Source organism: Mugil cephalus, chromosome 8 (assembly GCF_022458985.1).
Source record: "Mugil cephalus isolate CIBA_MC_2020 chromosome 8, CIBA_Mcephalus_1.1, whole genome shotgun sequence".
Classification (NCBI taxonomy): Eukaryota; Metazoa; Chordata; class Actinopteri; order Mugiliformes; family Mugilidae; genus Mugil; species Mugil cephalus.
Genome location: NC_061777.1, coordinates 17,420,922 through 17,432,060, shown reverse-complemented (window position 1 = coordinate 17,432,060; position 11,139 = coordinate 17,420,922). Strand labels below are relative to the sequence as shown.

The following is an 11,139-nucleotide window of genomic DNA, read 5'->3' as shown; positions in this document are numbered from 1 at the left end:
TGTTGAATAGCGAACTGTCGTGTATAATGTAAATGTAATGTTTTAATTCTGCGTTTAAACGTGTGTGCCGGGTACGCGCGTAGAGGTGCACGCCCCCGCGAAAGACCAACGACTCAAGCAAACTGAAGGCAAGTTATATTTTTCTTTATTCAAGTACTTACATAGAAATAACAAAACAATTGCATTACAACAAACTGAAGTGCCAAGTAAACAGGGGAGCACATCTCCCCATCACAAGGATATAGTAAAATCCATTTCAATATTCAGCTCATCATAAAAGGACCTTATTATAAGGTAATAAAAACATGAAATAGGCTAAAGACATCCACAACATTTTAAACAAGACCCCTTGTTTTCTATAACAAAAAAGCCAACAGAACAGTTATCCCAGTGTGTGTTTCCAATTGTCTGTCTTGCATTGTTGTTAGGTTTATCCCATTTCACCCAATGTGACTTTTATTTTCATGCATAATAAAGAAATGAGCACCACCCGCAGCATCTGAGGGTAGCACTTTGGAACATTTCCGTGCACATGCAAACATGAGGATATACTGTAATGAAAGGAAACACAACACAACAGAAAACAGTGAGTATCGACTCCATCTGAACACCAGTGTCACTGTTGAAGACCACAAAATCCCTGAAGCCACCCTGTAGTCTGTAAGATGACGTGAGTAGCCTATAATATCTACACATTATTGAAATCTCTTCAAACGTGAGTTTTGTTTTTTTTAAATCCTACAAGTATTAACTGTCATGAATGAGCCCAAGCTTATGGCCTTGCCCAAGGCCAACTTCACGGAGACTAAATCAAACAGTTACGCACAAACATTAGCACAAGGCTGCCTTCAGCTGCGAGCAGACGGAGGTCACATTTATGATTTGTTGCTCCTGTGGAGTTCTCATCATGTATTGTTTTTGATCAGCCAACCCTGCAACCCAGTTTGGCACAAAGATGGCTGCTGATGTTGGCTCGGATCCAACATGGAGCAGAGGACGAGGATGAGGCAAGTTCCAAATTCAGAGCTCTCAGCCGTCCACTCTTAGACAATAGAACACACACACGCAAAAAAAAAAAAAAAAAAAAAAAATTCCTTGGAGAGGCATTATTAAGAGGGGGTGTTTCTGAGTTTAACAATTAAGTCATGAATATCTATAGCATTCACACATTACACAGATTATTGTTTGACATGGTGCAGCCTGAAATCTATCTGTTCATTACCAAAAAAAAAAAAAAAAAAAAAGTCACGAAACAGAAGTGACACACATACAGTGAGACTGATGAAATATTGAGTTTGCAAAGTTGTAATTACACGGCTTCATTTAGACGGGGAAATAGTTTGGTGTCGTCTCCGCCTCACTCTGCATCATTCTTTAACACAAAGCAACATAAACACAGTTCACTCTTAGGGGAGAGCATAACTTTTGGTCAGATATGATCCAAAGTCTATAATAATCAGCATCTAACATCAAATTATTCTACATAAACATTTAAGATAAACATTTTTTTCTTTTTGCTGTATATATTCTTTTTGTTCTGACTCCATGAGGCTGCATTTGCCAGAATATTCAGATTAGAGGTCATTGTGAGATTTAACCTGACAAATTCTTTCCAGTCCAGTCTAACCTTTTAATAGGGGTCATTATTATTAATCTAATTACCTGAGATTACAATATATAGAAGGTCTCAATGTGGGGAAGTATGACAGGTTTCTCAGGTTCGTTTTGATTATACTATCAGTATTGGTCCATTTTTGCAATAGATGATACTAAACTATTGATTTGTAGTTACATGTTACAGGCTATGTGAACCTTTAAACTATCTCGAAAAGTGCAAGGAGTTCTGTTCATTTAACCACGTAGATGAGCTGAGAAAAGACCCTCTGAGGCCAAATTAATTGGAAAATAAGTGGACACTTGCCAGGAAGCTCGGCTGTGAAAACTGTTTGTTACAGGAAAAGGAGAGGATGGCCTGTGCACTGTGTTCTCTGTGGCTCTGCTTTTCTGGACCTTTCATCCGGCCTTTGCATTTGTCAGTCCATTTTGCCTGCTGACCGCCGCAATATTTTATACTTCACTGCTAAGTTAGCAACGTTTATATAAATTCTCTGCCTCGCATAAAGCATACGCTCCTTAATAGTGTGAGAGCATAAAAGTACCGTCAATAAAATGGCCAGAGGCGTTAAAAGAAGGAGAGGACCGTGTGGTGCTGAGAAATATTTTAAGAATTTCAATAAATCTGAAATTATCCTTTTAGACTGATGGGCTCTTTTTCCTCCAAAATATGACTAGAATTTATGAATCCGCCAATATGTTTGACGTCCTGATGTTTTATACAGGGACTGACAGAAAATAACACGTAAATATCTAGAGTCTTATATATTTATATATTATTCTTTTGATTGTGACCTAAACTGTAATAAATTCACTGGTCCAGACCAAAATACCAAATTAGTATGTCAGTTCTGATGCATTTGCTTCAAAGAGCCATAATACACTTCAGTCAAATGTGGTTCTCCTGGTATTTTTCCATATTGTCATAAAATACCAAAGGACCCAAACGAAACCGAAATGAGCCACCACAAAATGTTTCACTTAAAGATAAAACAAGTAGTTCTTTCACAAAGAGTCGATTGTGTAAAGATTAGTCCGGCACATCTACCAGGATCATCCTTCTGAGAACAGTCTGGAATATGTGCTAATTGAGATAACAAATTGCCATAATGGAGATTGTAAAAAAAAAAACAACAACTTGTCATTTATTCAGAGAACACATTAGTGCTTCCTTAAACCAGTCTCCACTTTAAAGCATACAGATAGTGCAAATGCTATTACTCTTTTATTTTTGAAATGGAAGATAGCACACGATATTTGGCACTACTGTAGCCGGTGCTCCGTAGATTGTTGCGATGACCTATGACAACAAAATATTCTGTATTATAACTACATTACTAAAAGCTTTAAGACATATTCTGCACAAGCATTCAGTCAATTGAAAGTTCTTGTTTATGCAGACATTCATATTTACATAGTGTGCATGAAGGCATGCACATATTTGCACAATTTAATACTGAATTATGGTGCATTTGAGTACAAAAGTGAAACTTCTACTACTGTAGCTACCTGCATACATATTTGTATACTGTACAAAAACAACAACAACTTACTTACAGCTCAGTCTCTCTGTCTGTTAGAAAAGATGTAAACATAGATTTGGAAATTTTTATTTTTCTCTTACCATATGCTGCTCATCTTTTGGTGGCTTAAACCAACTCTTTTTACATCATGAAGCGCAGAGAAGGGGCCTCAGTCATCTTTCTCCCTATTCATCTTTTCTTTCACATACTGCTGGTTTACAAGCCCGTGCTCCTTATTTAAGCCTGGCTAAATGTGCTCTTAGTTAATTTGATTTATGGTTTGGTGACTATGTTGCATATAATTGCAAAACTCAAGAAAACTGAAACATGAACGGTACTGGTGAGCTTTTAGAAAAAATGAAAGGCAACAGAAATTATATCTGGTAACATCACATAAAGCCACCATTTAAAAAAAAAAAAAAAGGCAACAAAAATACACAGTGTCTCACAGTGACTACGAATAAATAAGTATTGGCAAAGGCATCGATTGCTGCAGGCGTGTTTCTTTTCTAAGTACAGGTGACAAGACAAGACATCGGTTCGTTTGTGTGACCCGGTCAGACGTGATCTAGACCTGACCAAATTGTGCAGATGAATCTAAATCGGGCATGTGGCAAATGACTCGGCTCTCTCCTCGACTCCACACTTGTGCTTAAGCTGATACCACTGTCATGTTTGGCAAATGTCAGGCACGATAATAAGAACAAGGTTGGCTGCATCACCACAATACATTTGGCACATTCTTTTGAGAAAACAACATTCAAATAGAAAATAAAAACACTACACCTTAACAGCAACGACAAAAAAAAACAAAAAAAAAAACAACAACAAAAAGACAGTCAAGTGCCACTAATAAGGTATCCATGACGTAAATATAACCAATTGCACTTTTAAACAGCCTAATAAAATTAATGCATACATCCAAGACAACCTTTAACTGAGCTCCATTATAATTTTGCCTGGTTCGACCCCTGTCCTATAGATCCTGGCTTCCTTCCAATTTAGAAAATTTCTGTAAAATTTACAAAAGCGTATCCACTCCAAAACCTATAGATACACAGTGGCATTTTGGACAGAATGTGCCAAGGTGCCCTTCTTTGTGTTGGCACTGTGTTACAGTAGCTGAGGCTGTGAGTTGTTTGAAGGAGAAGGGCATAGCAGCCGTTCCCCTCTGACTTAAACTAAAGGCATCCATCTCAAAACAGAAGGAACTGAAAAGGGGTGTAAAAGAGAGGAAAAGAGTCACCTATTTATCTCATAGTGGACGTCCCTTCTTCATAAGTCTCTTTATGGTGTGTGATGAGGGTCCAGTCCAAGCGTACATAGTGACGGTCATGATGATCCCACTGTTGGACCCCCACAGGAGCTGGGCGGTGAGCTGTGGCTCCCAGCTGCCCCACTGCTCTTGTCAGCTGGCTTCTTGTCCTTCTGTTTCAGGTGAACCTTAGCGTGTCTCTTTCGCTCGTCACTTCTGGCAAACTTGCGTCCACAGAACTCACAGGAGAAGGGTTTCTCGCCCGTGTGCGTGCGGATGTGCGTGGTCAGATGGTCACTCCGGCTGAAGGAGCGCATGCATATTCGGCACTGGAAGGGCTTGTGACCCGTGTGGATGCGGAGGTGACGCGTGAGCTCGTCTGAGCGTGAGAAGCGTCTGTCACAGTTCTCTGCGGGACAGGCGTGCGGCCGTTCGTGGACGGGGGTTTTGCTGGGGCGGTTGGGGTACTTCCTCGGTCGGATGGGTTTGAGGGTGAGAGTCTGGGGCGGAGGGTGGTGCTGAGGCGGGTGCTGCTGCCCGCCGATGAAACCCGGGTGAATTTGCTGCTTGTCTTTGAACGCTCTAATGGTCTCCAGGGGCGTGATGGGTGGGGGGTTGACTCGGATGGGGTCCATGGTCTGGAAGGGCTTGTGCTCCATCACGCCAACCTCTCCCTGGTGGTGGAAAAGGTTGTAGTCGGGGATCATGGAGAAAAGGCTGCCATCCATGGAAGCTTTGGAGGTTGAATGATAGTCATTGCCAGGGTAGGCTAGAGCCGTGCTGGTGGCAGGGCTGTGGTGGAAGGAGACCTGGTCCTGGTACAGGTCACTGCAGGTGGAATAGGCAGGCAGTGGCGGACCATATACCTGCTCCATGTCTGACGTCTGTCCGCCCATGCTGGCTGCGGAGGATGATGTCTGCGTCGTTACTGTGCCGGGCGATGGAGAAACACCTAGGATCCCCGCACTGACAAGACTGATGATGTTGTTATCTGAGCACCAGCCAGAGCCCCCAATGCCACCCGAAGGAGGGGTGTCAAAAGCAAACTTCCCCAGATAGGTGACAGTCTGCCCGCTGCGGTTGGACTGGAAGCCAGATCCATACTGAATCTCTGAGCTTGCCTTCTCGCTCCCCATGCCCAGGTCCATGATATTATCTAGGTAGAAGGAAATAAAAACACAGCATGTTAATAAATAATTCCACGTGACTTGCTCACACATGACTATGGCATGCAATCATTTGAGGTGAAAAGACGGCCAAAGAGATACTGTGGCACAAAAAGAAGTCTGGGAATTTTTACTTTGTCAGGCTGTATGAACTTGACACTCCTTAATTTGTCCAAAATTCAGCTTTTCTGCATATCTCTGTAGTGAGCAACAAAAGTGGAAAAATAGAAGAAGTCCCATACAGTTGAGGAAATGTGAGCGCTGTCGGACCTGTAAGTTAAGTGACTGACTGCTGCATCTGAGAGAGTGGTGTCTCTCTCTCTCTCTCAGATCCCACAAGCTCTCATAAATCAAGACCTAAACACCCCCTTTGATCCAGTCATTGTGTCCCTCAGGAGGACAGCCAAACTGAATGGCAAGATTTGATTTCTGTACAGCAGGGAGGATTATAAGGCAGACGCCACATCTTACACGCTCAAGGATTCAAAACACATTTGCAACAAAGAACATCTGGGAGAGAAATTGGGTGTTTCCTATTCACTTCGACCAAATTTCATTCATATTTTTTATTTATCACACACTTACACACCAAATACACATGTGTAACTTATTCCAAAGATGCAATGCAGTGCCCATCAAATGCAGATGTGCTTGATGGGGATGCATTTGTGTGCTGATCAAGCTCTGAAGATTAGGAATTGGGGAAAAAATTCCTTGTTTAACATAAGTTAAAATAGACGTTGTTCATTTGCAAAGAATCACATTCAGGGGTGCTTATATGTTCACTCCCAGTAATTACCGCCTGCTGGAATTTGGCTGAAGGCAAATTATAATGGAAAAAAAAAAAGAAAAAAAAAGATGTGCATTGCTCAATAGCATTTAACACACTCTTGGCACTCTTTTATTTTTTTTATTTGACATTTAGAAAACAAGGCTACATTGATATTAATAAACTTGTATGTCTCCAGTGTTTTAAATCTATTTTGAGTGTGTGTGTGTGTGTGAGTGTTTTAAGCCGAATAAGGGGCACGAAATAAAGTCATCACTCTTTTCTTGTAGGTCATACATGAAGACCACAGCACACACCTGATCCACCTGTAAAAATCATAGCATGTGCATACTTGGTATTTGCCCAAAATAGCATACGTGAAAAAAAAACATACAAACACATTTTAAGATTCAGAATTTGAATTATATTTGGCACATATTTGAAAGAGCAACACACGCGTTAATCTGAAAAAATCTTTTTTACCTATTTAGTTTCGCTCATTTTTTCCTCCCGTCTGAGATCACATAAAATATATTTGGTTTATATACGAATTTAATATGCCACAATTATGTAATGGACTTGAAGCCGGCTATATTTAATTCACATGACAAAAAAATGCATATTATTTGTAACACCTGGCGTTTGGATAATTGAAACGCACACTTCTGACACAAATTAGGGGGATTATTTCAGAATTAAAGTAAGACTGTGGTGCTGTTTTAATTTGCGGGGGGGGGGGGGGGGGGGGGGGGGGGGGAATCCGTGCCCAAAGTTCTGGAAAGGGCGCTCTTCGCAGGCACATTAAGAAACTAAAGATTTTATATTTTTCGTGCAACACTGACCCATCACCTCAGGGTTTGAAGCTGTACAATGTGTAATTGATTTAATGTCAATCTTCGAGACGATCAAACGACTCATTACAAAGGAAGCGTCTGAATTAAACGCAAATATAGACTATGTGGTAATCTTGATTTAGCAATAAATCAATCACTCTCGTACTTTAGTTTGGAATATATGATGGTCCACGGGCCTTGCGTTTAAACGTGGTTTACAAGGGTTGAGAGAAGTCACACACGCCTACTAATATCTAATCTGATACAGAGTTACAAGAGTCGTGAATGAAAGTCCTTGTCTGAAGTAGTTAGCCCCTGCGTGCAGGTGGATGTGGGATTGATATGTTTGTAGTTTGACCACAATAAGAACCACGTTTACAGGTTTCCATTTCAGTCAGGGGCTGAGAGCGTTGTCAGAGGACTTTGCGTAAAACAGCCTTTTTTTTTTTTTTTTTCCTAATCACACTTATCGGGACATTTCCTCTAACACGCCTCAGCTTTGGAGAATTAAAATCAATACGCGCCACACAATTGTAATAATATCTCAGCCGATTAATTTTTCTTAAAGTTCTGATATGAGTGTGTGTGAGCATGGGCAGCAGTTTTCACGCTCCGCTTGAAATTCTGACATTTCGGCTACGCGGACAATGGAATTAAAATAATAGAAAGAAAATACAAAAGAAGCGATCACTTCGAGACTTTGTCCCTTCATTGTGTGCTTAATTCACCACGAGTGGCGTTACACCTGAGTACAAGCGACGGGAGTGTGCCTTTACGCGCAACAGACGGAGTGCAAACAGGTGCTCCAAGCCCGGAGACAACTGTTGCCGTCCTCGCACACCGTACTTTGAACCACACACACTTTCTCTCTCACACAAAAGTAGATGAAAATCTTACCTGTGTTCATCTGCGAGTAGTGGTTTATAGATTCCGTACTGGTGAAAATATTCATAGACGTCGGGATGTCCTCTTCTGGGTAGAGACTGTCAGGAATCGTGTTTATTAAACTGCTCATGGTAAGAGGGATCTTGTCCGCTAGTTTCCCTGTCATAGCAGTTATATTCAGTCCGACATTTATAGAGGACAACGCGCAGGTATCCAGACAGTCACGCAAAAAAGAAAAAAAAATCACCGGGTGTTCTCGAAGTGGAAAACACAGGTGTGGATCGGACGTGAAGAAAGGAGCGCAGGGATGGATCCTGTTGCTGTAGCTATCCAAGTATCCCGCGGAGGATGAGCAGCGCCGGTTATCTCCCCCCGTGTGATCACAGCCTATTGTTGTTATTAATCTGATCACTGTGGAAGCTGATGGGCTGCTTGTGGGGGAATTTGAAGTCTGTGAATCAATGAAGGAGGTGGTGGTGTTGGTTGCACAAGAGCAGCTCTACTTGCTCTATTGGAGCTGGATAGGGGACTCCAGCCAGCCCGTATTAAATAGGGGGATGGAACATTTGTGTGACGTAGATGACCATATATGGACATGGGCCCAGCACCAGGCGCAGTCGGTGGAAACTACAGTGGCAAAAGGCTCCGACAGATAGATAACTGAAAAGTTTGCTAAATCTACATGTCGCCTTGAGCTGCGATCTTCCTCGGGATCTTTTCTGTTTATGTCCTGATGGAAAACATAACAGTGACCCAGCAGGCTGATCACTTTTTATTAGTCCTTATGGTGTTTATAATAGACTATTAGGCACACAGAGAGGTAATAACGCATCTCTCTCTTTCTCTATATATAATAAAGAGTGGAAAAAAAGAGTGAGTGGGGTCTGTCGCTCATACAAAAGACCAGTGTAAGTCTTAAATTATGGCTATACCTGTTGGCAATGAATATTCTACAATACTGCTTATATATTGTTTTTAGGTCTGTATATATTTATTTATTTGACCAAACAAGCTTTAACTTAGTAGTGTTAGTGTTGCACCCACTCTGTGTTACAGAACACTGATTCAAGAAGCATGACTGTCTTACAAAGGCAGCATTTGACGGAGTTAATCGTTTGTAAATATTGCAAAGGCTTAGTAAATCTACAGGCTTGCTTTGACTTGGAGCCCAAGTGACCGCTTATGTGGAAACTCCAAATAAGGCATTTTCCGGCCCCGCCCCCTCCCGTCTGTATTTGGACATGGGAGTTCCGGGTGAAGCAGTAGTGGAAAAGTGATCGGAAGTCACAGACGTTTAAAGAGATGACAGTGGACAAAGCGTCATGGTTCGCTTTTTACCAACTTGTGAAAAAAAAAAAGCCTACACTGGGTGCCCCATAATGGCTCAGAAATATCTCCTGTAATTTGGTTCGTGACATAAAAAGTTAAAAAAAAAAAAAAAACTTTTTAAAAAAAAACTTAAAAAAAAACTTTAGGAGGCATTTAATATTTTCACTATTGTTAAGAACGTTTGTACAACTAATTGAAAGTTTTATGAAGATTTGCTTAATTTTGTATGAACTTGATCTATTTTTTCCCGGTCAAAAAAAATAGAAATAAAATAAGGCTATAAAACATGCAGGCCATTGCACATTTCTCAGAAAATACTGAATGAAATGTCAATGCTTCAATATTCAGACCTGAGAAATTAATAGTAGCTCAATGAACCAGAAGTGTAAACAGAGTGTGTGGGAGAATTAGTCTGAATCATGCTCGGTGTTTAGGGGGCTTACTCAAACGCAGCAGCCAGTGATCCGGTGTGTCTCTTTTTCACAGGCAAGTCCTCCATGTGCTTGTCTGTGAGTGTTTTATGTGCGTCCGTCATACTAGTGGGCTGGTACTGGGCATGCTCTCAGGATGCCCAGTACCTGTCCCTGTACCATCAACCAGCAAAATAAACACTGTAGATCCTAACAGTCTTCATTCAACACGCTTACGACCGAGCCAAAGATAGATTGTCTATTTTGGCCTCATCAGTTACCTCACACTGACTCATTCCCTACACACATTTTGTACATCGGTCCTGGTCAAATGTCATCACGAGTTAAAAAAAAAAAAATCCTTTGTTTTATGCTTATGCTGATCAGAGTTGAAACTGTCTGCTTATGTGCAGCTATTAGGCCTTAATTTTGTTCTTTGTATTCGTTTTCATTACACATATATATATATATATATATATACACACACACACACACATACATACATATATACATACATACACACATATAAAGATGACTCAGGGAACTTACTTTACCTTTACTTTCACGTACCTGTGCAAACAATAAAGTCTGTTCTATTCTTAAGCGTATAATTAAGCAAACCAGTGGATCTATTAGAGATAATTGGATTGACTAAATGACAAAAGGTATAATGCGACGCAGGTCGCTATGACAATTCAGTATACATGAACCATATTTCACTATATGCTTGTAAAGGTTACGGGGGTTTTTGTATAAGAATACATTATATTGCGTGCTGCTCCTGTTATTTATAGTTTGTGCATGTTGGTGCTGTGGGAGACCCATGGAAAACACTGCCTAACTGTCACGCTTTCTGGATGCAAACCAATGAGAGAATCCCCTCAGGTGTGGTGGAGGATTTACTGTAGTGCAGTGTCTTTCCTTGGGGGAAGTGTTTGTGCGGCTCTGTGGTTGGAAAATTGGCCAGTCCAGCTGGAACACCTACCTGTCGCGGGCTTATTTCCTCGACTGAGCTGGGTCACGTGGTGTCAGGCCTGTAGTGTTTATCAATGGCTTGTGGCGTTAGATCTGTTTGACTGCAGTGTCCTGGCTCTTTTGCATACAGGGATTCCATGGAAGCACAGGCTTTTTTTAAAGCACAGTGGAAACTGTCCCAGGAGCTTTGGCTATATAGTCAAATTAGTTTAGTTTTTTCCAAGCTTCATGGGGAAGGCTTAAATTTATGTTCCTTGATGTTAGTGAGGGCACTGGAAAGATAAAGCATCTTCAGTTACACCAGCAGCACCTTTATTACGCTTCTAAAGCAGTTGCCTCCTCTGTTGTGTTGACTACATCCTGAATAACTAACGAGACAT

General features: G+C 41.1%; 1 protein-coding gene across 1 annotated transcript; it reads right to left on the bottom strand.

Moving 5' to 3' along the window:
* Window positions 1-128: 128 nt before the first annotated feature.
* On the bottom strand, window positions 129-8,647 carry egr3 (early growth response 3). Its single transcript, XM_047593165.1, has 2 exons — window positions 8,058-8,647; window positions 129-5,548 (listed from the first exon to the last, which is right to left on the bottom strand). Exons 1-2 carry the CDS (start codon window positions 8,209-8,211, stop codon window positions 4,470-4,472), a joined length of 1,233 nt encoding a protein of 410 aa, XP_047449121.1. The 5' UTR covers window positions 8,212-8,647; the 3' UTR covers window positions 129-4,469.
* Window positions 8,648-11,139: the final 2,492 nt, after the last annotated feature.

Bases quoted from the DNA above. Each gene is read 5' to 3' on its own strand.
- egr3 (XM_047593165.1), bottom strand. From the start codon at position 8,211: ATGACAGGGAAACTAGCGGACAAGATCCCTCTTACCATGAGCAGTTTA. The intron at 5,549-8,057 runs GTAAGATTTTCA...CCTTCTACCTAG, and splicing joins CTACTCGCAGATGAACACAG to ATAATATCATGGACCTGGGC.